Source organism: Penicillium paradoxum, assembly GCF_028828445.1.
Source record: "Penicillium paradoxum strain IBT 22861 chromosome Unknown utg000006l_segment0_segment0, whole genome shotgun sequence".
Taxonomy (NCBI): Eukaryota; Fungi; Ascomycota; class Eurotiomycetes; order Eurotiales; family Aspergillaceae; genus Penicillium; species Penicillium paradoxum.
The window spans coordinates 1880749-1908676 of NW_026643184.1; the positions used below are offsets into that span (position 1 = coordinate 1880749).

The following is a 27928-nucleotide window of genomic DNA, read 5'->3' on the forward strand; positions in this document are numbered from 1 at the left end:
ACAGTACAACTTTTATGGGGAAATTAATATTCAGGTTCAGTGGTGTTCATTCTCAAGGTCTCAGAGATGATGATTGCTTTTTTGCTAACAAATACTAGGAAAAGTGTTGGCCAGCATAACGAATTCATGCATTAAGCATCTCCATTTCTACATGCATAAACATCGCTTGCGTGTCGCTGGTTGCTAATTGATGGGCATAATGTACATGAGAATGGGGATGAAAGCCAGTTCAAAAGAAGCTTGTGGAATGGGAGTATTAAAATCACTCTTTCTTCATGTCAAAAAAAATCAGCTGGCCCGTCGCAACCTCTCCTCCAATTCCTGGGCTACGCTTTGCGACTGAACCTCCTCGTAACATGGAGGGGGTTCTGCCGGCTCGGAACCTCCATCAGATACTCGATTGCTTTGTGAGTCTTCTGGTGCCTGAGTGGATCTCGCATTGGGCGGAGCTTCGTATGCAGGCAATTCTTCCAGATGAACTGCTGAGAGATCCACGTTCTGCTGGCCCCGAGTGCCTTGGCTTGTGTTTTCCACAGCCTGCTGCAGTCTTTCTTTGATTCGCTCAAAGTTCGTGTGGAAGTCAAAGGCCCCACCCTCCTTGAATGTCACTTTCAGTTGAATGGCAGGCAGAGATGGTGAAATACCACCCCCGGCTACTGGTTGCACCAGAGCTGTCCAGACATTGGGTCCAAAGAATGGTGCAGACACATGGGAGTCGCGGACATTCAAGAGAGGTGATGAGAATGACTGGAAGTCATTACTTTTGGATGCAGGAAGATAGACAACCTGATCGACAGTTAGAAAAAAAAAAGGTGGGAGGCATGGGCCACGGATGGAATACTGACCCTTTGGTTGGTAAGGTGGATGCAGCCGGCACTGCTGTGGACTGAAAGTTTCTCTGCGCCTTTATATCCTGACGGTGGTGTCAAGGAGACACTAGTGCGAGGGGGCGAGGTGTAGATCAACCGTTCGTTGGGAAGACGGACGAAGCCATCCTGGTCATCGAGCATTACCCAACTGGGCCTGTTAGTATAGATGCTCATGTGGATGTGACTCTCGGGCCCTAGTTAGTAAGATGGCCAAGCGGAGACGATGCATACTTGAGAGACATGGTGCAAGTTCATTCCAGGTGTATGTGATGTGGTTGTTATCCTCTGAAATCGCAGCAGGGCAACTGGTGGTCAGGTTGTCAGGTTGGGGAGGTCGGCCTGATGGAAGGTGGGGTGATTGGTGTGAGCCTTGGGGGAGAAACTAAAACCAGGAGTGCAGAGTTCTCCAAAGACAAGACCAAGAGGTCAATGTCGCAAGCTTTGTAAGGGACTTGATGTAGACTTGAAGTGCAATATCAAAGGAAGATGAAAAAGGGTTTGCGGGGCAGGCGGGGAGACAATCCTGCAGGGGAAACCTTCGATGGACGGAGTACGGCTACGGGGGACTGGCTGATGTTTGTAGATCATTGTCCTGTCAAGATGAAGTTGTATTCTATGTTATACGCTGCCGATATAAACAGGCCCTGTCTCCACTTGAGCTTAATCCTATCGCATCTGGTACATTTCTGATGCGTCCCGGCTGCTTGGCTATAGCTCCCCCAGGCCGATCCTGCAAACTAAATAGCCGCCTGCCGCTTGGATCGCCAAATCCCAACATTCCACATTCTACATTGTACGGGATACGGAGGATTATGTTGGGAGAAAATTAGGAATTCTGTGGAATATCAAACACTCATACGGGGTTGGCTGGTATACCAGTATGACGCGAAACCCTGGCCTGTGCACACCACCCTGGAGTCGGGGTGTCAGAGCTTTTTTTTTCCCCAAACACATGTGCAACATATCATATGCACATGAATCAACTGAGACAGAGTGGTTTCACGTCGAAAGTCGAAATTAAATGGTATGTACGGAGTACAACATACGTTCTCATGTTCTAGAAGCGTCCGAGCCAAAGCGCGCTAAGGCGCAAAGTTTCCGGGTTTCAACCTCAGCTGTTTCGCCTCCCCCGCCTCTTCTTCGTTTTTCTTGGATCTTGTGGCCTGATCTTGGGACTCTGTCTGATATATTGAACAGCTTGTGGTGATCTGAGGCCCAAAACAGCCAGGTTGGTGGATCCCAAGCTCTTCCGGCTAGCTGTGGGACTGACATTTCTTATCGTTTTGCTAGGGACTTCATGTCGACACGATAATAACACCTCCCACACGACCTGCCTTGTACCTCTTTCCTCCTCGTGAACTGCCCTCTCCCGGGCTTCTACAGCACAATGGGAGAAAAAGGCCCGTATATCCCACCCCTCATTGGGTGGATGTATGATTTGACCCTTTGGACATTCTCTGTGCTCATCGACCTCTTCTTCCGCGAAGTGCACCCCCGAGGATCATGGAAGATCCCCCGTCGCGGTCCCATCATCCTGGTGGCAGCTCCCCATGCGAACCAGGTATGCCGCCCGCTTCCGGTCCGACACACATACACACAGGATGCTAATGATTGACGTTGGCGCAGTTCGTGGACTCTTTGGTTTTGATGCGCGTCATTCGCAGCGAAGCGCAACGTCGGATCTCATGGCTCATTGCGGAGAAATCTTTTCGACGCAAGTTTATCGGATTTCTTGCGAGAGGAATTGGAACGTTGCCCGTGGCACGGGCTATGGACAATTTGAAACCCGGAACGGGCACCGTATATCTTCCAGATCCGATCAACCAGCCAACTTTGCTGCGAGGTGTCGGAACTAACTTCGAAGGAAAAGGCTTTGAGGTGGATGGAACCATCGCTTTGCCTACTGTCAATGGAACATCCCACAGTACGGCAATTGCAGAGATCAAGGGACCGGAGGAGTTGATCCTCAAGAAGGCGTTCAAGCACAAAGATGCGCTCTTCCAGCTCACTGGACGTCAAGATATTGACGAGGATGGCAAGTTCACTGGAGATGCATCCGAGCAGGTCTCAGATTTCAAGGGCACCAAGTTCAAGGTCGCTCCGCATGTGGATCAGACTGCAGTATACCAGGCAGTTTTTAAAAGACTAGGCGCTGGAGGCTGTGTCGGTATCTTTCCGGAAGGCGGAAGCCATGATCGCACTACACTACTTCCCCTGAAAGGTAAGCCTTTCATATCCGAGCAATACATCTATAACTCTGCTAATATCGCATAGCTGGCGTCGCTCTGATGGCTCTCGGCACCCTGGCCGAGAACCCGGACTGTGGCTTAAAGATCGTTCCTTGCGGTATGAACTATTTCCATGCCCATAAATTCCGCTCCCGCGCCGTGATTGAGTTTGGCACTCCCATCGACGTTCCTCCAGAATTGGTGGAGCAGTTCAAGCAGGGTGAACGACGTGAGTCTGTCGGTGCTTTGCTAGAAATTATCTATGGAAGTCTCGTCTCCGTCACCGTCACTAGCCCCGATTATGAAACCCTTATGGTATGTTTCTTTCTACCTCGTTATCGTTTGTTTTCTGCTAACCATCCGAAGGTCATCCAAGCTGCTCGCCGCCTGTACAACACCAAAGGCAAAAAGCTCCCTCTTCCTATGGTTGTGGAGCTGAACCGCCGTCTTGTGAAAGGTTACGCTCACTTCAAGGACGATCCCAGGATCGTTGATATGCGCAAGTCTATTGTAGGATACAACAAACAGCTCCGCATCCTCGGGATCCGGGATCACCAAGTCGCCTATGCCAAGTTCACCATTTTACAGGTGGTGGCTACATTGATCTACCGTCTAGGCAAATTGGCCCTCCTGACCATTGGCACACTCCCCGGTTTCTTGCTCTTCACACCCGTCTTCATCGCGACCAAGTATCTCTCAGCAAAGAAGTCCAAGGAGGCACTGGCTGCCTCTACCGTAAAACTTCAAGGACGAGATGTTATGGCCACATGGAAGCTTCTGATTGCACTTGCGTTTGCTCCAGCACTCTACGCATTCTATACTGCCTCCTTCACTTATTGGACATACTGGAACCGGGTCAATGGATTCGTTCCAGACTGGGTTCCTCTTTGGTCGGTGGTGATGGGAGGCATGGTCCTGTTCCCCACAATCACCTTCGCGGCACTCCGGATTGGTGAGGTGGGCATGGACATCATCAAGTCACTTCGCCCGCTCGTTCTGTCGCTAAACCCCTCATCGGCTAACACATTGGTACGACTTCGTGAGAGACGCGCTGCACTAGCCCAGCAAGTGACAGATGCGATCAACACCATGGGACCCGAGTTGTTCCCCGACTTTGATGCCTCTCGGATTGTCACAGATCCATTCAGTAAAGAAGAGGCAAACCCAACAGAAACTAAGCCTCACAATGTACTGCCGGAGATCAGAAAGACCAGCGTGTCAGACCATGACGAGAAAATGCCTGCATCCGAGCCCCTGCCTCGCAATGAGTCCTTCCACAATTTGGCTAACATTGGCTTCTTCTCCACCCGGCCTCCTAGTCGTGACCGCAGCCGCAGCAGCTCTGCCAGTGTTCGACCTGGGTCTCGGCACGGGTTGAAGCCACTCAGCCCTCTCACCATGAAAGATCCACTCGAAGACGTGAGTTCGCGTATCCGGGATGCCATGCGCGAGCGTGGAGAACGCCGTCGTCGCCGAAGCGAAGATGGGAGCTGGGATATGGGCAGCTCAGGCCCTGGAACCCCATCCAGCGAGGAGTACCGAAAAGATCTTTGAGTTGTGAACCCTGTCTTGGTGACCATTTAATTCTTTCTCATCCCCGAGCATCACCACGGTGTTTGGGTGAAGCGATGTACCTATTTGATCTTATATAACTATTCAAGATATCCTCTCTGTTTTAATGATTATGAATGCATCATACATCCCTACCTTGGAACCTCAAGCACAGCGCAGAAGGCCCTATAAAAATATCCCAGGATATCGGAAGGCGCAATCGGATACTATCCAGACAACCGTCAAGTAAGCGAAGGGATCAACCAATTGAGATGTTCACGCGTTGGCTGATGATCTTGGCTGATGCGTTGCCGCGGGCCTCGCCACTTCTTACGTTGAGCAGGGGCCAAAACCTGAAGTAAAAAAAGCACATGAAAAAGTTGTAGCCTAGGAACTTCGCCTCCAAATTGATTCTTAAACATCTACACTCTTGCAGAATTTCCTTGTTCAAAATTGACCACGTCGCCTTTTGTAGTACAACTCCGAATCCGCCCAGCCGCTAACCGCACCTTTTTGTTGTTCTGCAACGCATCCGGCTTCTGCCACATCGCCTCCCCCCAACAATTTTTATCCCGGCGCTGGAAATAGGAGTTTAGGGGTTTTTATACTGGTTTACATATACATCATGTCGGGTTCAATGCACATGTCACGGCTACGGAACTGGTTCCTCGCCTCTCCGCCTGTCGAATATGCCATCACAAGCCTCAAGGAGCTGCTGATCGGCGCACTCCAGCAAGGCCCCGTGCCCCAGCATGTGGCCTTTGTCATGGATGGAAACCGGCGGTTCGCTCGATCCCATGGAATTGAGACCGTGGAGGGACACAACCTAGGGTTTGAAGCTCTGGCTAGGGTGAGTGGTTGCATTTTGGAAGCTCCGGCGTTGCACGGCAGCGTCCCTATCTTGTTCGGTTACCGAGTCTAACAACACATAGATCCTAGAAGTCTGCTACAAGAGTGGAGTGAAGGTAGTCACGATCTACGCATTCAGCATCGAGAATTTCAAACGGTCAAAATTCGAGGTGGATGCGCTCATGGAGATGGCCAAAGTGAAGCTGTCGCAGATGGCTCAGCACGGAGACCTGCTCGATCGATACGGAGCGAAAGTGCGCGTCCTGGGTCGCCTCGATCTGCTCAAACCCGACGTTCTGGAGGCCGTCAACAACGCCGTCGATATGACCAGCCGTAACGGAGACCGCGTCCTGAATATCTGCTTCCCTTATACCTCCCGCGACGAGATTACCTCTGCCATCCGCGATACAGTCGATGATTATAGTACGCCGATCCAACAGACTCGCTCCGCGACTACCCCTTCCCGCACCCCGTTCTCGGAATCCCATATCACACATAACATCCGTACTCAGACGCTCAGCTCGAGGGTACACGAGGCACACAGTGATTCTGAGTCTACGACAAGCTCTTCGGCACAGGATGAGGATACATCGTCCCGGAATGGCCGCCCCAACAAGGTATACGAGTCTGGGTCTTCGTTCTCATCTTCCACAACCCTTCATCTCGGAGCTCAGCAGGACCCCAAGGGCTCGCCACCACAGAGACCTGCGGATGACGCAAATAGCCCTCTCTACATTTCCCCCGAAACCATTTCTCGTCAGACCCTAAATGATCACATGTTGACCAAGGGTACACCGCCTCTGGACATCTTGATCCGCACCTCGGGCGTGGAACGCCTAAGCGATTTCATGCTCTGGCAGACCCATGAGAACACAGAGATTGTGTTCCTCAATGTCATGTGGCCCGAATTTGACTTGTGGCACTTCCTCCCCGTGATGCTCGGGTGGCAGAGACGGATTTCCAAGTCTCGGCAGAACCCCGATGCAGAGGGCAACTTCGCCGGCGACGCAAGATCAAACGAGGAAGATCTCGACACGAGAATATTGCGTCAAGGTGGAAAGGTCAAAGACATCTAGTAAAGTGTCTATTATATACCCTGTGCCTACTTGCTTTTTGTTTAGCATCACCGGCGTCCTTTTCTTTTTTTTTTCTCTTTTTTGGCGGAGTTTCTGTTGGGCACGCCCAACTGATATCAGCATGCATTGCCATCGTCTACATCGGTCATTGATAAATAGAATACCAACTACTTTCTAACTCTCCACGCCAGCTCCACGTTGTATATTTGGAGAAGGGTCCATAATTAGGTAACCCCCCACGCCGATACCGGTTCACGTGATGGTGAGTCACCCCCGTGCCGGCCCGGTCTCCAGAATGAGGGATGCTCCCCAGGTGAACTATCCCAGTCACCATCTTTTATCATACAAATTGAATCAAAATGGTTAAGCAAGTCGCCGGTTCCAAGGCCCTCCTTCTGGGTTCGGGCTTCGGTACGCCTCTCATCTTCCATCCCAACTTTCTGGCCTAAATGCGTCATACTGCCCCGCATTAAGCTTCTAATGTTGTATATCCGCTAATGCTTGATTTCTGGTAGTCACCAAGCCTACTGTTGAGGTTCTCAGCAAGGCTGATGTCGAGGTCACTGTCGGTAAGTCGAACTGATTCTTATATCATCATCGAACTTTTGCTGATGAAGTAACTAGCCTGCCGTACCCTCGAAAGTGCCCAGGCTCTGGCCGCTGGCTTCAAGAACACCAAGGCCATTTCCCTTGATGTCAACGACGATGCCGCCCTTGATGCCGCTCTCGAGCAAGCAGATGTTGTCATCTCGCTGATTCCCTACACCTTCCACGCTACCGTCATTAAGTCCGCTATCCGCACTAAGGTGAGGGTTGAAATCCAAATGACTCGGCTGCAGGATACTGATCTTCGCAGACAAATGTGGTTACCACCTCATACGTTTCACCTGCTATGTTGGAGCTTGATGAGCAGTGCAAGGCCGCTGGCATCACTGTCATGAACGAGATTGGTAAATTTTGATTTATTCATCTCTGATGAATTCGAGAAAATGCTAACATAAGTACAACAGGCTTGGATCCCGGTATTGATCACCTCTGTAAGTGCCTATACAGCCTATATTCACACAGATCAATGCTAACAAGTAACAGATGCTGTCAAGACGATTGAGGAAGTCCACGCTGCTGGCGGCAAGGTCACCGGATTCATTTCCTTCTGCGGAGGGTCCGTCTTCACTGTCCCCAATGTCTTCAAGGAGTCCCACTGACGAACAATAGCTTGCCTGCCCCCGAGTGCTCGAACAACCCCCTCGGATATAAGGTTAGTAAACCCTATCTCAAAAACTTGAACCAAATAACTGATAGCTGGTTTTAGTTCTCGTGGTCCAGGTTAGCAAACTTCCATCGTCAAGTTTGGCAAATCACTAACTAGCGCAGCCGCGGTGTGCTTCTTGCCCTGCGTAATGCCGCCAAGATCTACCAAGGTAAGTCTAAACCCCCACATATGCCATAGTTACTGGATTTTAATGCTCGAATTAGGTGGTAAGGTCGTCAGCATTGACGGACCTGATCTGATGGCTACTGCTAAGCCCTTCTTTATCTACCCCGGATTCGCCTTTGTCGGCTATCCTAACCGTGAGTGCCAACATCTTGTCGACAGCTACTATCGAAATCGGTTGGTGGGCTGTTCCGGGCTAATCGTCCAACGTTATTACAGGTGACTCCACCGGATTCCGTGAGAGATATAACATCCCTGAGGCCCAGGATCTCGTCAGAGGTACACTGCGCTACCAGGGCTTCCCTGAGATGATCAAGGTCCTTGTCGACATTGGTTTCCTCAACGATGCCCCCAACAGCGTTTTCGATAAGGCCACTTCCTGGAAGGAGGCTACCAAGCAGGTTCTTGGTGCCACCACCTCCTCCGAGAAGGACCTCGAGTGGGCCATCGCCTCCAAGACCAAGTTCCCCAACAACGAGGAGCGTGACCGTCTTATCTCCGGCCTGCGCTGGATTGGTCTCTTCTCCGATGAGCAGACCATCCCCCGCGGCAACGCTCTCGACACTCTTTGCGCTACTCTCGAGAAGAAGATGCAGTACGACGAGGGCGAGCGTGATCTCGTTATGCTCCAGCACAAGTTCGAGATTGAGAACAAGGACGGCTCCAAGGAGACCCGTACCTCCACTCTGTGCGAGTACGGTAACCCTGCCGGCTACAGCGCCATGGCCCGCACCGTTGGTATTCCCTGTGGTGTTGCTGTTAAGCAGGTGCTTGATGGCACTATCAGCAAGACTGTACGTTTACCCCTTCTTTTTGTTGAAATTCTGCTTACTGATTATATTCTAGGGTGTCATTGCTCCCATGACCATGGATATCTGTGCTCCTCTTATCAAGGCCCTGAAGGAGGACTACGGCATTGAGCTCATTGAGCGCACTCTGTAAGGGTGGAGTCAGGACTCAAAAGTGATAGATTCTCTAGTAAAAACAAAGATAGGAATGACATAGACGATGAATGAACAATACACTGTGCATTACTATTCTGCTCCAAGTTGACGGATATGCGGTTTAGCTGGTCCAACTCATTCGCAATGATCTCTGCTCCACAGACTTGGCTATCTAAAAATCAGGTTTTATAGACTTCCAGATATCCATGCTGTTTGAGGCTGTCAGTGATTCATCTACCAGACCTTGGGAGTGCGTGGGTATCCAGCTATATAAAGTGACTCTTTGCAAGGTTCATATCTGCATAACAAGGGAAGATTAGCTATGTAGGCAGCCCTGGAGAGATATCAAACCATTTGCCGAGAGAACCTAACATGTCATCCACCAGAGAATGGCCAAGATCAAACATAAACTTCAAGTTATTTTCATTATCATAGACATAACACCATCCTCTATCGTAGCATCATTGTGCCCAGGCCCAACACAAAGACTGCAAGCGGGCCACACGGGTGGAAAAGAAAAGGAGACACGAATTAAAAAAGCAGGCAAAGAATTCTAATGCTTGCGCTTTTGCGGTCTTATCTGCCAATTCACGGAAAGAGAAGAGGGAGAAGGTAAAAAAAAAGTCTTCGGACATATGCATTGTTTTGTGTGTTCATGCCACCGGTAAGAGATTTAGTCGATCAGAGAATAGTGCCAAACCTATACCAACGCAGAAAACAGGAATGATTAGCAAGGGATTCCAGTATTGCGGTGTTGAGGAACGCTGGGATCTATAGCAAGAGGCCGGATTGGCAAAAAAGACCAGAAAGAAAAAGAGGAATGGAGGAGGAAATCAAGGGGAAAGGAGAGAGTACATACCCGAAAGTCTGCTTAATGCTGCGGACATAGTACATGTCCCAGTTTTGCTTGGTGACATCCTCCTGTCCGACGGGAACGCCGGACCAAGAAACGCGCATCTGGGTAACACCGTCGATATCGTTCTGGTCGAAGTTGATCTCCTGTGTGCTGAAGTGGCCCTCGGGCCACTGGGCAAGACGCCATTTCTGGACAATCTGCTTGGGCTCGTTGAGAGAGACGAACTCGCCGGTGACGTTGCCGTCGAAGATGGCGAACTTGCCGCCGACCTTGGCCTCGAACTGGCGGGGAGCTCCGCGTGTGAAAGCGGCAATGCGCTGCGCATCCGTGAAGGTGTTGTACAGCTCGCTGGCTGTGGTGCGGAATTCATCCGAGGCAGTCACGGTGGTTGTGTTGACAGCGACATTGCCGGTCTTGGAGGTAGTGGTGGTCTGCGCGGCCGGGGCCTCGACCTTGGCTTGCGGGTGGATGCTGGCCTTGGCGAAGCCGCTGGAAGGGTTGACGCCGGGGGCGTGCTGGAGATCCTTGCCGTGCTCGGTGATCAAGGCAGGGGTCAAGCTGGCGAGAGCCTTGCGGAGCTCGGTGACGAGCTTTGTGCGCACAAGATCCTTTACGGGCTGCTTGGAGTTGGAGTCGGCGTGGTTCTCAATCTCGAACTGGAGGATTTACGGGTTAGTGTTACGGATCACCTTTGGATAGGGATTGGGGGGGGCCAAGGTGAACGTACGACGTACTCATCTTCCTCGGTATCGTGGGCTACCTCGGGGATCTTGATGGTGCCGCTGACCTCCTCATCGTCCTTGGTCTTACCTATGGAAGCGTCTCAGCTGCCAGGTCCACAAAGAAGAAAACAAGCGAGAAAAGAAATAGAAATAGAACTGAATTGATATTGGACTACAAACCTGAGTATTCTAGCGAGACTTTGACATCGAAAAGAGTGATGACCTTGCCCTTGCGCTGGCTGACATCTACGTCGCCATCCATGGACAACAGCTTGTCTACTTTGGCTGACACGCCCCCTTCCTCGACACTAAGGCCGATCAGGGTCTTTTGCAAGTACTCCTTGGCCCAGCCAGAGGCATCCTTGTTGACCCAGTGCCAGTTGTTGGGGTTGTGAAGGACCATGATGAATGTTGACTAGAAAAATGAAAGAAAAATCTGATTTGGGGTTGGAAGATAGTTGCTTCCTCTTTTAAATTGTTTGGCAAAAAAAATTGACCGAGTGCTAAAAAGTTCTGTTGGAAATTCCTATTAGCGATGATCTTCTGAATGCGGTCCAAAAGAAAAATGCATGTGTAAGGAAAGGCCAATGTCAGGTCTCGGGGCGTAATCCCGGACTTGTTAAGCGTTGTCCGCAGTCAGATGTGAGAAACATCTTGTCAGACTGGTGCCAGCTGGAGTCTCTTCATGTGAGGCCAATTGAGTGGAGGTCGAGGGGCAGGTTGAAATTTTGCCCACGACCCTTGTTCACTCAAAAAGGGGATGTATGTAGGAATCAAAGGGAGGCAATGCAATCTGCACTTACAGTTGAGTTAGTTAAGTCCAGAGCATTAAGGACTTGAAAGATGAAATAAAATACAGAAGAGTGGAGGGGAAGAAGAGCTATTTGAAGCGTCGCGGACGGAAGACTCTAGAAGGTGCACGTGACTGTGGATACGCTAGCGATTTATCAGTGCCGCATGAGGTCATTCTTCACCATATCGAGGGATATACCGTTGGGAACGAGCGTGGATACACTGAAGAAGTACATCGTGGTTAAAATATGTGTATATTTAACCCTCACAATCCCTGAAGGAGACCAAAACTCAAAGTGTTGCCGGCGCTGCCTTGCAACACTCGATCTATAACGAACGAATGGGGATATCACGCTGTTAATTGCACAAAAATGACAAAAGACCGCCCAAAAGATTTCTTTTACTCCTCCAATTGTTCCAATTCTTCCCAGCCATCGTCGCTGACAAGCTGTTCTTTCACCCGTTCCCTCAATCCTTCAATCTGGCTCCCCAGTGCCTCGGTCCATTGACCCTCAACAGTAGCAACCTTATCTTTAAGATCGGTCGTAAGAGCCAATTCTTCATCTGCGCGAGTCTCCTGCATCTCCCGACGCACATCTTCCTCTGTCTCTCCGCGCTTGATGCGTTGCGCCTCTACCAGCTTTTGGTTAGCCCGCATAACAGCAGACCGCACCTCGTGCAAGAGACAAAGCAGATTCGTCTGCGACTCGATGAACTGATAGCTCGATTTCTCCGCATGTGATAGTAGCGTATATAGATACTGCAGCGGATGCTCATGATAGCTTGGGTTTTCTTTGTATTCATCCGCGGGTATCTGCACCTGGAACCCGCGTAGGTCTTCAGGCACCTGTTGCACAAGCGCCAGTAAAGATGGGGCGATATCCCAGAATGCTGATAACTGCACTTCTACACCGCGCATGACATTCTGCTCGATGACATTCAGGAAGGATTCGAGTCGACCCAGCGCCTCGTTCTCGTACTGTACGCGCCGGTCCAGCGAGTCCTGGCTGAAAAACGCTTGCGTTTCTCGCAGCTTGTCTTCGTTTTTGGCCTGCTTGTAGGGCAGCAACGCGACAGCTTTGTATTTATCATCGCGGTCGCTGATTAGGTCGAATGACTCGCGGTGGAGCTGCTCACGCGCTTCGAAGAGCCATTTTAGTTGGGTCAATTTCTCCAGAAGCTCCGGCTTCTCATCGCCTTCTTCCTGAGTTTGATCGGGTGTTCCGCTTTGTGCATCGTCAGAAAGCATACTGCTTAGCTGGTCGATGCAGGCTGTTGCCCTGCCGATTCTGTCCACGAGAATAGCATTCATTGGTTTGAGCACGGTCTCCTGGTAGGTGTCAAGTTGACGTTTAACCATTACTCGTTCTCTTTCATTCTCCGCGACGATCATCGCTGCTTCTGCCTCTGCGGCCTCTGCAAAGGTGAGGCTACCCTCTTGAATTTGGCTTTGAATGTTGGACCGGAATTGGCGATAACCCTCGTCGACTTGTTGCTTGTACTCTTGAAGCATTCGCTCCACATCAGCCCTATACCGATGCCTAGTGGTCTTTATCTCGGCGAGATCGGTGATCGACCGTACAGTAGTTCGATGGGTGACCAATTCGGGATGACTGTTATTCACAGCAGGGTGGTGGCGGGGATAAGGTGGGGGTAGGGTGATTAACCGCGAGATGTCCAAATCGCGGCTTTCATAGCGATACCCAGTCCCGGTAGAATTTGCAGGTGAAGAGCCCGCATGCCAACCGACTTTCTCGGGTGGGTACTCATCAGGTCCATTTGTATTTCCGTAGTTCATGCTCACATCTTTAGGCTGAGAAGGAGTCAGCTCCTGGTCCCACTGCATGGCCTCCCGAGGCAGGCCCATATACTTTGATTCTCGCTTCGATCGTTGGAGTCTTCTTTCGGGCCCCTCACCACTGGAACCGGTTCCAGACTCCCACCAGCGGCTGGGGGCACGACCTCGCGAGCTCTCATCGTTGCTCATATTCAGGCTGGCAATGGGTGACAGGCAAGGCTGATAATTGTTCCACCACGCAGATTCGGGTCGACCTGCTCGATTCTGTGGGATATCTAGTTTTGGCTGAGGTTTAGGCTGTGGTTTAGGCTGTGGTGCTTGCTTGGGAGGCAACTCGAAGAGGTTGCGGCGCACATCCTCAACTTGGAAAGATTCCCAGACCTTGGAGTACCGCTGGCGCCGAATCTGAGATTCGGCAAGCATATAGTCCGCGAATAGTTTCAAGGCTTCTGTCTCATCATGAGCGCTAGCTTCCTTCTCAATAAAGGACTTGTGTCTTTGGATGGCATCCTGAAGGAAAGCAGGATCCTGTCTAAGGACTGATTCCATTGATACCTGCAGCGGTTGCTGACCTGGCGTTCGACGTGGTGACAAGGGTTTCATCATTGAGACCGCTTCATTGGGCATATGAAGAATGTGAGAGAGTGGACGGTCTTCCGTTCCTCGAGAGGGAGCACGAGAGCGTGACCGTGGCCGGGTATCTTTTCCTGAATTTAGAGGCGGGGTTGGTAGTGCTTTTGGTGGCACTGCTTGGCTGGCCTCCTTAGAATACGCCGCAGAGCTCGCTCCATTTGGATTTGGCGAAAATGGAGGCGTGTGTGCAAACGTAGTAGCCGAGGGACCGGCAGAACTGGGCTGCTGTCTTGGAGTTGGGTACGGCGATTGTTCTGGCAAGATACCATTGGAGGATGCTCGAGACCGTGAGGCAGTATGTTGTCCTTCTGACCTAGTGCTGCGGGTACTGAGCGGGGCTTGGGTGTACGTTGGATGCCGATCTTGGTCTGGGTTGTTCTCTGGTAGAACGAGATTCGATGGTTTGATTTGCTCGAGAGCATCAGCCCAAGGATTTCCAGTTGCGGATATTGCACTGGGAGGTTCGAAGACTTGGCTTTGCCGATTGCGTCGCTCAATCCGCCTTTCACGGATGCCCTTGGCGCTTGGATCGCGTACCGCTGAGCTGCGGAACAGACCACCACTGCCAGGAGTTTTTTGATTAGACGAATCTTGGTCCGTTGGCTCTGGTGCTTTAGCCGCTTTTGCCGTATCAACGGAAAGATTCTCTGTTGGTCGACTGTTCAAGTATCCCTCGTCTATCCAGTCAGCTGGCGTAGGTGGGATACTTCCCAGTCCTGTTCCTAGTACGGGAGGTACCCTTCTCGCCGTCCTGGCCGATCCCTGTGGTGTTCTCATAGAGGACTCCGATGAGCCACTCACGCTAACAGACCTCGCAGTGGGAGGAGGACCTGGTGGTGGTGGGGGAAGTGGCATCCCAGGCTCCCAGTTACTATTTGACGGCGATCGTGTTCTCGAATGACTCGTCGTCCTTGATGAACCTGCACTGCTTATAACAGCTCCAGCAGATGCAGCTCTTCGAGATGCAGGTGGGCGGGAGAGAGTCTCTAAGTGGGCAGGTGTTGCAGACATGTGCTCTGAGAATCCGGATGAGGATTGACCCTGTTCATAATATGACAAGGTAGGCCTGTGATTCGTTGAAGCATTATATTGCGTGGATTGGTCATTATAGGGCATGCCCTGATACTCAACTCTGCTCTGGGAAACAGATCTACCCTGTGGAGGAGGCGGAGGAGGCAGCGACTGGCACTGAGATCCCGAGTCAGATGGGTAAGCCATAGATAATGGCCGTGGTCGGTTTGAGCGTCTTTGATACTGTACAGGCATCTCAAAAGCCCCTTCCCTATTATCAGGCGGAGAAGGCGTGGTGGTAAAGTTAGGATTCGGCTGACCAGGGACCTGGGATATACGGTTTTGGTTGCTGGGGGGTGAATATGGTGGAGGAGGCGGTGATAATGATACATCTAAAAGATCAGTACCAATTCCCAGTCGAAGTATAGACCGTTTGACTTACCTGGATTATTCCTCTGTGTCATGCGATGCATAGTGCCTGGCTGAAGATATGGAGCCTGCGCCTGGGACCTGCCCGGAGGCCCCCAATCCTGGGGATTATAAGGTACATTGTACGCATTTCTGGACGCCATTGAAGAAGACGAGACAGATCTGCTGTTTATAGGAGATGGAACGCAAGGTGATTGACCGTGAGTAAACGGGCTCGACAACGATGTTGACGATAAAGGCGTCGGTGTCAGTCCAAGGCCCTGGTACTGAGGACCACTCAGTGCTGTTGTCAACAATGGCGGCTGTACAGCATGTTCTCGACGACCTGGCGATAGTTGATTGCCGGGACTCGCAGCTGTTGAGGACCAGCCCGAGTAATGGTTGCTCACTGGCTGCTCAACACCTGCACGATTTGAACCCAACCAGCTAGATAGGGACGATCAGTATCGTCCGCGCGTATTCATCCATAGAAATCTTGCAGAAACAAGCAGATGGGTCGCACCTATTCATACTGGGCTGTGCATCGATTTAGGAGGCCCGATACGAGGCCATGGCCACGGAAAGAACAAAAAAGGATCGCGGGATCCAACAAAACGGGGGGGAAGCTATTGGCTTTCGCAAGACAGGCGAGAGACTAATCTTTCTATTCTTTGCACCAGCTGCACGAAGGACAAGCTTGCCGAAGGAGAAACACAACCCTAACACGCCATACCACCTACTGCAGACCCAAACGGTGCTATGTCCCGGAGGCAAAAGATGCTAAATTTGGAACAGAAGGAAGCATTCAATTAGCCAGACTCCGAGAGTAAGTGAGTCTGGAGCGGGGATCGTTATGCACCTGAAGAGGTTCTCATCACATGCAGGCCCGAGCTCAGCGCGTATCGTTCTCTGTGAGAGGCCCAACGCCTGTGTCCCCGCATCAAAGCAACAAACCACAGCCAAGGATCTGGGGACACAGGATTATCAAGCCAAATCCGGAGTACAGTTCATTAGGGGATTCTAAAGAGCTAAAAAAAGATCACCCGGTAGAGACCCGTCTACTCCGTATACAGCCTGCTATTTAGGACAAGGATTGAGATTGGTTCAAATGTTTCTTATTGATATTCTCCAGTGTAAACTTCTTAACTACTGCGTCCATCAAGGACCAGGATGTGATCGGCCACGTGCCTCGGCCGAAGGAATGCCGACGGCTCCGAGGTTGCTGGACACCTGTGTAGGGAGGACTAATCGATATTAGTGTCAAGACTAACAAGCGATGGCAAGAAATAACAAGTGATGGAGGAAGTTCAGATAAATGCCTTGTCACAGGCGGTGGTCGTCAATATTAAATCCTTACGTTGACCGTCGTGATAAATTGAAGTGAATCATCATATAAGATGAGGGCAAGAGGAAGAGGGGAAAAGAAGGTCGAACGTACAGAAAGATATGAAAGCAGATCGCACACGCGTCTGTAATATTAGTCTTGAGGAATTTCTGTTCGAGATTCATCAGCATCGAGCACTGAAGGAATTTTGCAGCGATGCAAGAGACTCGTGACTGATCAGGCATGACTTTTCTCGTCTTCGCCAGCAAGCTGGCTTGGACATATGCTTGTCTTTGTTTGTGTCGTTTCATCATAAAAAGGGCAGGGATGGGAAAAGAGCCAAAGGCGTACATACACCCACAGTCAAACGGAGGTCTCGCAATGAGTCTATATTGGGAGGTATCTGTCTTTAAAGGATCGTTAGCACTAGCCACGAAAATTTGATGAGTGAAAGTTTTGTGTAGGAATGGGTGTCAGAAAGGCATGAATGGTTATTTAAAAGATGTGTCAGCATCGAAAACTCGAATCAGACTCGTCATCTAAAAGGGTATCATCATAGAAGGTAGGGTAACAGAAACATAAAGACTCAATCGCATACCTTCTACGGTTACAGTTGGTCTCAATCGACACAATCAAATAGGCTTCTATTCAAAAAGGGTTAGTGACTGTGTCACACAACCGTCTCACGAGTTGATGAATATATGAGAATGTCTCAGTGGGCGAGGTTTTCTAGGCCTGCCGCAAAAAAGGCATATCCGTCATGACCGGACATTTTTTTAAACGCCGTCGGAGCCCAGTGCCGCTTCATCTTCGGACAGAGTGTTGTGGGAGATCTCGCAATAGCTTACCATTTGAGTTGGTAGCGCAGGAACCTATCAGTCTTTTCGAACCATTAGCACATGATCTCGAAATTTTGTGGTTGCAAATGTTGAGGTTGGTTTAAATATCAGAAATAGCCATTAAGTATCATCACCGACCCGAAGGTCTGAGACGGTAATTTCCAGCGTATTTTCATACACATCGCGTTCATCATGATAAAAAGTAGGAAGGAAGACGGGGGAAAACAATGTGACTCACCCTCTGCGCTTGTTTTAAGATACGATCTGCAATCAATGAGACCATTTCTAAAGATCATTCCTGGAGAGACATATTAGCTCAGTCCAACTCATAGTTTGTGTGACAATTCAAAGCAATGAGGAAAGTTCAGCCTGACGTGCAATAACATAAGTTTCATTCCCCGTAGGGTCAAAGACTCTAGTTTGTGTGGTTAAAGGTATCATCATGTTGGGAGGTGCGTGCATTGAGGGGGGTAGAGGGAATCAAGTGGACAAGAACTCACCATTGTTGCAGATACTGGGAGCCACTGTAGGTTAGTAAAAAAACAGAGTGATAGTCAAGGCTAGCCAGAGGCCAGATATCCGGCGACCTCAGTCTTCATTTGCAATGGAAGCATTAACCATGCTGAAGATGAGCGAAGGATGATGGGAAAGAAGAAAGTGAAAAGTGAAATTTGTACTTTTTTCAAGCTCTAACGGCGCGGAATCACCTTCTCCCGAGGCTATTCTGTATTGGGCCTAGCCCCACCGTAGGCGAGTTCGGCTTACGTCATGTATCTCCCCACCCGATATCAACTCGGCCAAATAGTCCTGGAGCCCTACAGTCCTTTGGAAAGACATATCATTATTGCTTGTTCGGTATGATGGTTGGCGTTCAAGTTCAGTGTTGTATCTTCCAACATTACAAGCGGAATTCTGTCAAGATACTGAAAGATATTTCGTGGTTTTAGATGGGTCGTTTTGCACTTTCTTTGACACCGTACACGCATACCCATTGCATTGTTTTATTTACGGCTAAATACTTGCTTTTACTCTGTTTGAAAAGAGTATAGTGGGCCTCTTTGAATAATATTATTTCATCTTTAACGAGCACGTATATCTTGAGACAATCTCATAATGACAGTCGTTTGCTGAACTCTTATGACCTGTTATATATTTCGGCATTTTGACCTGCCAAACGTCTGCTTCCCCTCCCATGATCACAATCTACATATACCCTCTCAACTAGCCCGGAATGATGGAGAGTCTAGCCAGGTGCTTCTATACCTAGCTAGATAACTGCGCGCTCTCTCTTGTTTCTTCATAATGGTTTCACTTCATCGCCTCTTTACCACATTGCCCTAAGTACTGGACACGCTTCTTGCTTTTGTCAAAAGGCTGAAGCCCACAATGCACACGAGGCAGAAACAGCTCATGATGCGATGTGGAAGAATACCGCCTTCTCGTCATAACAAGGCACCCACACTTCGACAGAACGAAGCCTGTTTGCTTCTGCAAAACCAACACGATACGTGTCAAGGCCCATTCTTCACCTCCTGGCTGCTCGCCGCTCCTATGTCTGGCGTCACGACAATCGATAGGCCCAACCCACGGCTACTGTGCCACGACTCAATGGCACTCATAACCCCCAAGATACTGTTCTATGCAGTACTATAACTTAGTTACGCGTGCCATCCGGTGCCCAAAGCGGGATGACATGCAATAAGTATATCGCTGAAGGTGATCACAAGACATAAAAAGTCGTTGCTGTGAGGTATACGGCCTAATATGAGATTCACATGGGCTCAGCAGGCCCATAAGCTAGAGTTTGACTATATCTAAGCTTGGCAAGCTACCGGAGGGCCCAGTGTTTGATTGGAGCACTCGAACAACCTCAACTCGGCTCGATCAAGTGAGTTTTGTGTGGCTCTGGACGGCTTCGATGTCCAGGTCACTATATCAATATCAGTGGCCGAAGTCCTTGACTACCGCCCAATATACCCGGAAATCGGCAACACAGTTTCTTTGTGCCTTATACATATACCACATCACTTTTCGAAAGACTTTTGATTCAAAAGAATTTGATTGCCGATGCCATTCAATTTCGAAACAGAAGACAAACACCCGACAGCTCTTTAATCCACTCCAATTCCCAATCGTCCTCTTCGCCCAAACCGGTTCTCTTCCACATCATGACACGCGATGACAGTCAACCCTGCCGCGATTCTGGGGAACCTCGATACTATGGCATGGGCCCAAAAAAGAGACCAGCCACTCTCACTCCCCGCCGAAGAAATCAAGCCCAGTTCCATGGCGAAATAAAGACGCGATCTTCTGCAGGTGATCTGAGGCTAGTTGAAAGCCCAGGATGATCTATGAGGTGACCCAAGGCCATATCCTGAACACGGGTGATCCCTCACTTGCTATGACCCAGGGATTCGGGCCCTCGCCGTGGTCTTTGTAGTCTCCTATGTCGGAGCACGAAAACTTGTCGCCTTTCTATACTTATGGACCACACACATGGTGACTTCTATAAAGAGATAGACATACCCGGAAATTCAACAACGAAATTCGTGAGATGACAGAATTGCAAGGGCATCGACACAACGCTTTCGATTTGAATCCAGGATAACTGAGCGAAGTCGGTGCTCTCCATGTGCAATGTATCTTTTATCAAAGGGACACCAACATGAAAGCGCCCTTGAACAAGTCCGAGATTTGCACTTGCTTTACAAGCGGATCCGCTGATCCCTCTGGCTAGAAGACATTTCGAGTATGCTTCCCAATGGCGTCATTAGATCGGAGCGTGATCTTATCAAAGAGCGAGAAACGGAGAACTCCTAGCCTTGTCGTTATCACCATACTTTCAACAGGGAGTCGGGAACTTTGACTTGGGAATGGAGGAGAGACTCGAGCACCCAGAACGCGAAGAGTGGATCTGCCTAATGGCAAAATAAATTGCCAGAACTGCGGATACCCTGGGTTATAGTCCGCAGCCTTCCAGGATTCGAAACCAAGTGCGAAAACTGGTACATTTTATACTCGTGGAGGTATACGCTGGGAGAAGAAATTGCTCGAGCGCAACAATGACTCCACGACCAGTCTTTCGTGAAGAACACATTCGAACAATGCTCGCTCTCCTGAAAATAAAAGGAAAGACTGAAACCCAGATCGAGGGATAAGCAACAGACTGTTTCCAACGTGATACCTAAGTGCCGGACTTTCCGAAAGCAACCGGACAAGATAAGCGAGCAAACCTGGAGGGAAGGAGCGACTTTATGACAGAAGGGGATTCGTTTGCAAAGCATCTGGTACCCATGGACTATAAAATCAAATCCAAGTCGAAATAAGCCCAATTGTTAGAAAGTTGATGTAATCGATATTTTGAAAAGTCAAGATCTATGCGTGAATGTGCGAGATTATTTATTTCGTGAGGCCAGAGCCGACACAGAACGGCCAGCATGACTAGCATGCCCCCCAAAGCTATTGCCCAAGGTATTCATAGCACTGACAACAATAGCACGGTCCTCTGAATTATGAGCACAAATCTCATTCACTCACGCGTACGAATCGCAATTACTACACATAAGAAGAACGGACGTGGATACAGACTGAGGTGTGCCATTACCTTTGGTCGAAGAGTCATCTTCTCTATCAATGTAAATAATTGGGAACACCATAGCAGGGGGTCTCTGATCTACCAGGGTTTCCAACAAGGCTTTTGCCATGTTCAATGAGCAATGTAGAGCTGCATTGTCTAATCTAGTAGCCCGGAAAAGAGGAGGCGTGGGATCCTCCGCTAAGCTTGCAAATTTCTATACAGCAAGGACTCATGGTCCCAAAAATAGGATCAGGCGAAGAAGGCTGATCCGATTCCTCAAGATTACAGGTAACACCGTATGCAAGAAGCGCGTTCACGGTTGTGGTGTCTTGTTGCTCCACTGCGAGAGCAAGGGCTCTGGTACAGGAGATTCGGTCTGTTCTCTGCACAGAAATCTGGAACATTTTCTGGTGTTTGTTTGTCACTGCCTTAAGCAGGGCCGCTCCATGTTTCTTTGATGGGGGAGTAGTTCGTGTCGGCGCCATTATCTAGGAATAGATTGACGAGATTGACTCTTCCATGCTCCACGGCCCATTGTAATGGGGAGACGCGTGTTTTATCCCTCCAATACGCTATGTGGTCTATCTCGAGGGCATAGACTTGGGTCGGAATCATATTATGTGAACTGTGACGCTGTGATACTGCACTCGGTCTTTAGCGAGGTACACGAGTCTCCGGGGAATACTTGAATAGTGACCCACTAGCAAGAGTTGAAATGGCCTTTGTCGAACAGCCTGTAGTTGTGATGTTGCTTGTAGAAGCAGCGAGACAGGTCACTGTTTCCCAGTCAGAGGTAGCGATTCCGGTCTCCATGGGAAAACAGGTGCCATTCTTAGAGGCCTGGAATCCACGCTGGACAGCACCTAATTCACACTGAGAGTTAACCAGAACACTCAATGAGTAAACTACACTTTACTGTGAGGTATGATGGCACAGGAACACTTTCTTCGCCCATATTTTATATCGTCAATAGTATGTTCCAATAATGTTTCTTATTTTTAATCCCGACTATGCGGATGGAAGTATCGTAAAACGCTGAAAACAACAACACTGCAATGGAGGTAGAACATAAAACTCCAGCTAGATCATCAATCCAAAAAGTGATGTAGATGAACAGCATTAGAGAATATGCCAACCTCGCATCCATAAAAGAATCAAATCAAGTCCCTGACAAGACGCTCATTTCTTGTACTTGTTGTACGTATCAATGACCTTTTGAACCTCGTCCTTGGAGCCGAGGAAGACACCACTCTTATCGTGAATGTGCTCCGGAACAACGTCCATCAACCGCTCCATGCGGGAGTTGACAGCAAGACCGCCCGCATTCTCGAACACCATAGCCATGGGGGCGCACTCGTACAAGATACGGAGCTTGCCCTTGGGGCTCTTCGAATCAGCGGGGTAGGCGAAGATACCACCGTACAACAGAGTACGGTAAGCATCAGCAACCATGCTACCAATGTAACGGGCACTGTAAGGCTTGCCACCATCGGCGGGGTACTTGAGGCTGTGGAAGTAAGCATTGCACCATTCGTCCCAGTACATGCTGTTGCCCTCGTTGACGGAGTAGATGGAGCGTGAAGGGGGCAGCTTCATGTTGGGGTGAGTGAGGATGAACTCGCCCAGCGAGTTCTCAAGAGTGAATCCGTTGACACCGCCGCCGCGCATGGTGATGACGAGCTGTGCCGAGGCGCCGTACATGGTGAATCCAGAGGCAACGAGGCTGGTACCGGGGTGGAGCAGGTCCTTGGGGCCGACGGTCTTGTTGGGACCTAGGACCTCGTCGGGGAGCTTGAAGACACCGAAGATGGTGCCGACTGAGACACCGGCGTCCAGGTTGGAGGAGCCGTCGATGGGATCGCAGACAACGGCGTAGCGAGCGTCGGGGTGCTCGTCGAATCTGATCACCTCCTCTTCTTCTTCTGAGACAATGATGCGGCACTTGCCAGAACCACGCATGGCAGAGATAAAGATATCATTGCCAATCACGTCCAGCTTCTTCTGGTCGTCGCCGGTTGTGTTCGAGGAACCGGCCAGACCGGTCAGGTTGATCAATGATGCACGACGAATGTAGTAGGCAATTGACTTGAAGGAGAATTGGAGAGCATGGCAGAGAAGAGTGAAGTCACCGGAAGCTTCAGGGTGCTTGATCTGCTCTTCTGTAAAGAAGCGGGAGAGTGTAACGATATCAGTATTGATGTTCTCCGCTCCGACGGGGGCGGCTGATGAAGCCATTTTGAATTGGAAGATTAAAGCGTAGGAGTTAAAAAAAAAGGAAGTATCAATTGAGTACTCAATATATAGTCGAGGTTGGCAAGCTCAAAACAAGGACTAGATAGAAAATAAAAAGTTGGAATTCAACGTCAGTGGGATCAAACCGGTAGAAGTAGTTCGGCGGGGGTGACCTCAGTCCCGACCTGCGTTTTCGTCATCTGCCCCGCGTGACCCTCCGCGGCCCCTCGCCGGTTTCCTCCCTCTCGCCGGGAATCCCCGTGCTCTGGACTATAAAGAATCCCTATCGACACCATCGTGCCCGTTGATCGCTGCGTCAATGGAGCGATTCAATTGATAACACTCTACACCCCTTCCAATAAGCCACCACTCTCTCATACCAACTCCCAAAACCATCTCAATTGGAAATATGCTGCCCAATGGTCTAGAACCTCCCGGTCTTCCCCTTGCCCGACTCGGCCTCGGGATCAGCAACGGAAGAAAGAATTCGCTCTACCCCACTTACAGTCATGCGCACCTGAAAAGATCCTGAGATTTAGGTAATGCCGTGGGGTTCATTAAAAGGGGTAACAATACCGCGTACCCTACGTGAGGAGTCCAGCTAAAAATACCTATAGTCTGGTGGGGACAGGGATGATACATCAATGGAACAACCGAATAGACTATCTGGAATACTCCGTACATCGTAGCAAGCTAGGGGCATTGATCGGCACAAGATAAATAGTGGGTAATGTATAATTCTAGAACCTTTGCAGTACAAAATGAAAATAGGGAGTGACAAGGATCAACTAATCCACAGGGTCCTCCTCCAAAAGCGTCTTGAAGCTGAACGGCAGGAAAGGAATACCCTCGCCGACGAAGTGCTTGCTCATGGCCTCGACCCAGTGCAGACGAAGTGAGTGCAACATGGCACTGGTACCTTCCATCACACACAGGATGCAAATCGTCAACACAAACCAGAGGTAGAAGCTAACAACGATCATGATAACACGCGTCACGGGGCTTTCCTGGTCGAAGGCACTGCCAATAGTCATGGTCCAGAGAACGATCGAGAGCTGCTGGTGAGCAAGCGACAGAGCCCACAGACGGAGGTAGGAGGCTGTGTGAGAGATACAGTTGAGACAAAATTCGATGGTGTGGATGACCTGGTGGATCATGATATCGCCGAAATCAAACTCCTCGTGCTCTTCGCCCTCGCTGATATCCTGGGAAAGCATGGCTACACCCTCCCCGTCGCTAGCCATGCTGTCACGGCCTAGACCACCGTCGATGTCACCGTCAGCATCCAAGGCACTCACCCGGGAGTTCTCGCCAAGGCCGCGGTAACCCAAGGCACGTGCGCGGTTGTGTTCATAGCGGAGCCAGAACGGCTTGAGGAACAACATAATGGGTACTTGAGCCACGGCGATGAGCAGCAACAAAACCTGAACTAAACTTTGGCCAGGATAAAGTTGTTCTCCGTCTGCGACTGTACCAGGGCTCAGGAACATGAAAATGAGCATGTTGAGGAGACCGGGAGGGTTCACCCCCTTCTCCTGCCAATTCACGGACCACTTGTAGAGGATGGTGAGAACAAGGTAACCAAAGATAGACTGGAAGAAAAGCATTCCAGGAACAAAGTTGCCCCAGATATCCACCTTGGACTTGAAGTGCCGTCCATTGACATACTGCAAGCAAAGAGCATAGGTCATGTGACACCAACCAAGGAGAACACTCATCTTCATCTTCATGCTGTTTGAGAAGAGCAAGGAGTTGTCCGCCTCGTGCCAGTTCCAATCCAGACCAATCGGGTAGCGATATCCTTCCTTTAAAGTCGCCTCGACCATCTTGCCCGCCTTGATGTCCTGGGGCCATTCCCACTGACTGGGGAAGATCGTGAAAGATTTGGAGAAGATATCGTTGTAGATAAATCCAGTATAAATGGAGAATATACCCATCATCAACATGATGTAACGTCCATAGAAGGCCATGTATGTCAGTTCATCCAATTTAGCTCGAGCCAACTTCTTTTCCCAGAAGATCATAGCGGAGGCGGCCAGGGTCATCAGTGCACCATGACCGCAATCACCGAACATGACAGCGAACAAGAAGGGGAAAGTGACAACCGTGTACAAACCAGGGTTGACTTCAGAGTACTTCGGAATACCATAAGCGTTCACAATGGTTTGGAATCCTTCGGTGAACTTGTTGGTCCGCATATAAGTGGGAGGGGTCTTGTTGGTTCGGATCTGGTTGACAATTGTAGGGACAGTAAGGCCTGCGCGGTCGTTGACATCCTGAAGGGTTGACTTGATCAGAGCCAGAGAGTTTGTCGGACACCACGCCTCGGCAATCAGCGTCTTCCGCGCTTGATCGTATGAAAATTTGTTCAGAGTATCATAAACGGCCTTCTCCTTTTTCACAATAATCATCCACGCGGCAAGCGAGCGAGCTATCTGCGAGAGTTCAGCATCAAGGGTGTTCTTGGTGTTACGGAGCACATTGCCAACGTCGCCGAGACGAGTGTTCACTTCGTGAATCTGATCTCTTCTCAACTCGCTGTTCTCGTCGACGCCATACAGGGATGCGTTGAGTGACTCTGAAATCTTTCGAATCTTGGCAAGGATATTCTTGCCGTGAGCAAAGATAACAAAAACATTCTTGTGGATTTCCTCATTCGTCATCGGATCGATAATGGGCTCCGGGATCTCGGACTGGTTCATGTAAAGATTTCCGCGCAGAGTGCGCCAAAGGATACGCTCAAAAGCACCAATGCGATCCCGGGGAATGACACCAGCAACAAAACCGATGTTCATTTCCGAAAAGCTCTGCTGGCCCTGGCTGTCTCCGTTCTGGCGAGGAGCGTGGTGCTCAACATCGCGGAGCAAGGGAGCTTCATCATTATCAAAGGATTGCCGAATATCTTCTGTTTGGGTATGGGCCTATTCAAGTCAGTTACCGCCAGCTAAGGGTGTACACGCAAGCCACCTACCCGATCGAAGAATCCACCGGCTTCTCTCAGCACCCATCGCCATTCGCTTAGCTCAACTTCACGTTTCTTCAGGGTTTCGTAGCTATCGTTGAGGGAGATGATTCGTTGTTCAAGGCTCTCGCTGCGATCGGCCAGCTCGTCGATCTCCGACGCCAAGGGGGCAGCCAATGTATCGGTAAAGTCCGAAGAAGATCTCATGGGAATGGCCGCCTTCTCCATCTGTTGATGGAAATAGCGAAGTTGTCTCTCGACATTGTCTAGGCGACGGATCTCTTTCGTAAAGGTTCTTTGGAAAGCGTTCGTGTCCGGGTTCAACTAGAACGAGTCAGCAGGGAACTATCTGACCAAAGGCATACTGCACCACTTACATCTCGAAACTGCACCTGACCAACTTCACCCAGAGCACTGACAACTTCTCTTCCTATTTCGTTGGCAATGTAAAGCTGGGTCAAGCTCATATCCGCCGAGCGGAAGAAGGTGTCCCGCGGAGCCATGGTGTTAGGAGGCTACCAAGAGCCGAGTCTTCTAATCAAAAGACAATAGAGATGAAAGAGTGACTGTAAATAGATGGATTCAACGAAGGACACACAGATCCTCGGCTCTGTTGTTGCGAAGAGTCCGGACACTACTTGGTCTGGCTCTTGAGTGGCTATGTCAAGCTGGCTGCGGTCTGTCACGTGATATTCACGTGACACATCTCGATATTGTATGTACCGGGGGATAATCGAACAGATAATATCCTACCTCAATAGGTCAGAATAGGTCTAACCCAATCAGATATTGCTAATTTCTTCTGGGAGTATAATCTGATATATTGTTAATCATCTGTTGACTCCGTCAATCAAGGGTCTCGGTCAGTGGGGAATTTAGTAGTGTATGTAACCGTTCTCTAGTGTGCATCTGAGAGGACCTCGGGATCCACGTCAACAGATGTAAACTTGGAGCCGCGGGAGACAATGAAGTGTTAACTACATGTACACATGTCTCGATCAGTGCTTGCAATGATTACATTGCATTCAACCTACTAGCTCATACCACACACCTTACATGCAGCAAGCAATACACACCCATAAAGGGATGTAGGTTATGATGAAAGAATGCTTCCTCTAGCTCTCGAGAGCTTCACTGTGACCCTTGGAAGACCCCGGATATGTCATGGGAGTTACTCGTCGATCCTGTTCTATCTCTTCTGTGTCGTCTCGTCTTCTTCGGTTGCCTCCTCCTCGTCCTCCCCCTCCTCCTCCTTGCTCTCTTTCTCCTTGATATTACTAGATACTGTCCTAACAGAAACATCAGCCATAGCTGCAGACATCTCATTGATAGCAGTTCTCAGACCTAACAATCCACCATTAATTTGGAGTTGTTGGTTCTGGGTCGGCTGTTCATTGAGATAATCCATCAGAGCAAAATGAATGGTTTTATAGCTCTGATCGTATTTCCTTGCTTTCCTTTTCAGCTTAGCTACCTTTCCACTGAGAACCGACGTGCGATGCCTGACATTCCGGAGCCTCTGGGTCTTAATCTCTATCAGCCACCAAAGACAGCAGGCGTTAGCGTATATCTTAGGGTATATTCTATAGTAGCTATGACATATCGTTCAGGCTACAGAAATGTGATTTCCCTTTCCATATGCAGTTTGCACAGCTGCCGTTACTCACGCCTTGGGGCACTATACATGAGCTGAATGGCGTAAGATTTTTGGCACATTGAATGCACGCTCTAATGGATTCGGTGCCAAAAATTTGTGCTGTTGCCCCTTTCAAGCAGAGCTTGTTACCAAGGCGCTGGGAAAATTGTGATGGTTTCATGGAAG

At 49.7% G+C, this 27928-nt stretch overlaps 9 protein-coding genes across 9 annotated transcripts; 3 read left to right on the plus strand and 6 right to left on the minus strand.

Moving 5' to 3' along the window:
- Nucleotides 1-288: 288 nt before the first annotated feature.
- On the minus strand, nt 289-1111 carry N7457_007133 (GRAM domain-containing protein; the record flags this gene model as incomplete). The annotated part of the gene is made up of 3 exons (XM_057178176.1): nt 289-786; nt 846-1017; nt 1101-1111. 3 exons carry the CDS (start codon nt 1109-1111, stop codon nt 289-291), a joined length of 681 nt encoding a protein of 226 aa, XP_057029920.1.
- A 1145-nt stretch (nt 1112-2256) lies between these two features.
- On the plus strand, nt 2257-4651 carry N7457_007134 (putative glycerol-3-phosphate acyltransferase Sct1; the record flags this gene model as incomplete). The annotated part of the gene is made up of 4 exons (XM_057178177.1): nt 2257-2430; nt 2496-3090; nt 3144-3412; nt 3464-4651. The coding sequence occupies 4 exons, from the start codon at nt 2257-2259 to the stop codon at nt 4649-4651; spliced, it is 2226 nt and encodes a 741-aa protein (XP_057029921.1).
- Nucleotides 4652-5273: 622 nt separating this feature from the next.
- On the plus strand, nt 5274-6573 carry N7457_007135 (undecaprenyl diphosphate synthase family protein; the record flags this gene model as incomplete). The annotated part of the gene is made up of 2 exons (XM_057178178.1): nt 5274-5498; nt 5581-6573. 2 exons carry the CDS (start codon nt 5274-5276, stop codon nt 6571-6573), a joined length of 1218 nt encoding a protein of 405 aa, XP_057029922.1.
- A 359-nt stretch (nt 6574-6932) lies between these two features.
- lys9 (saccharopine dehydrogenase (NADP+, L-glutamate-forming)) lies at nt 6933-8950 on the plus strand (the record flags this gene model as incomplete). The annotated part of the gene is made up of 12 exons (XM_057178179.1): nt 6933-6984; nt 7089-7142; nt 7198-7379; nt 7430-7523; nt 7584-7610; nt 7663-7735; nt 7789-7831; nt 7886-7899; nt 7948-7994; nt 8050-8145; nt 8228-8802; nt 8855-8950. The coding sequence occupies 12 exons, from the start codon at nt 6933-6935 to the stop codon at nt 8948-8950; spliced, it is 1353 nt and encodes a 450-aa protein (XP_057029923.1).
- Nucleotides 8951-9605: 655 nt separating this feature from the next.
- On the minus strand, nt 9606-10983 carry N7457_007137 (AHA1 family protein; the record flags this gene model as incomplete). Its single annotated transcript, XM_057178180.1, has 4 exons — nt 10711-10983; nt 10536-10618; nt 9812-10464; nt 9606-9723 (listed from the first exon to the last, which is right to left on the minus strand). Exons 1-4 carry the CDS (start codon nt 10931-10933, stop codon nt 9606-9608), a joined length of 1077 nt encoding a protein of 358 aa, XP_057029924.1. The 5' UTR covers nt 10934-10983.
- Nucleotides 10984-11722: 739 nt separating this feature from the next.
- Nucleotides 11723-15703, minus strand: N7457_007138 (uncharacterized protein; the record flags this gene model as incomplete). The annotated part of the gene is made up of 3 exons (XM_057178181.1): nt 11723-15156; nt 15207-15619; nt 15696-15703. The coding sequence occupies 3 exons, from the start codon at nt 15701-15703 to the stop codon at nt 11723-11725; spliced, it is 3855 nt and encodes a 1284-aa protein (XP_057029925.1).
- A 6388-nt stretch (nt 15704-22091) lies between these two features.
- On the minus strand, nt 22092-23147 carry fbp1 (fructose 1,6-bisphosphate 1-phosphatase; the record flags this gene model as incomplete). The annotated part of the gene is made up of 1 exon (XM_057178182.1): nt 22092-23147. One exon carries the CDS (start codon nt 23145-23147, stop codon nt 22092-22094), a length of 1056 nt encoding a protein of 351 aa, XP_057029926.1.
- Nucleotides 23148-23932: 785 nt separating this feature from the next.
- Nucleotides 23933-26609, minus strand: N7457_007140 (H(+)-transporting V0 sector ATPase subunit a; the record flags this gene model as incomplete). The annotated part of the gene is made up of 3 exons (XM_057178183.1): nt 23933-26065; nt 26116-26430; nt 26484-26609. 3 exons carry the CDS (start codon nt 26607-26609, stop codon nt 23933-23935), a joined length of 2574 nt encoding a protein of 857 aa, XP_057029927.1.
- A 686-nt stretch (nt 26610-27295) lies between these two features.
- N7457_007141 (uncharacterized protein) lies at nt 27296-27822 on the minus strand (the record flags this gene model as incomplete). The annotated part of the gene is made up of 2 exons (XM_057178184.1): nt 27296-27639; nt 27774-27822. 2 exons carry the CDS (start codon nt 27820-27822, stop codon nt 27296-27298), a joined length of 393 nt encoding a protein of 130 aa, XP_057029928.1.
- Nucleotides 27823-27928: the final 106 nt, after the last annotated feature.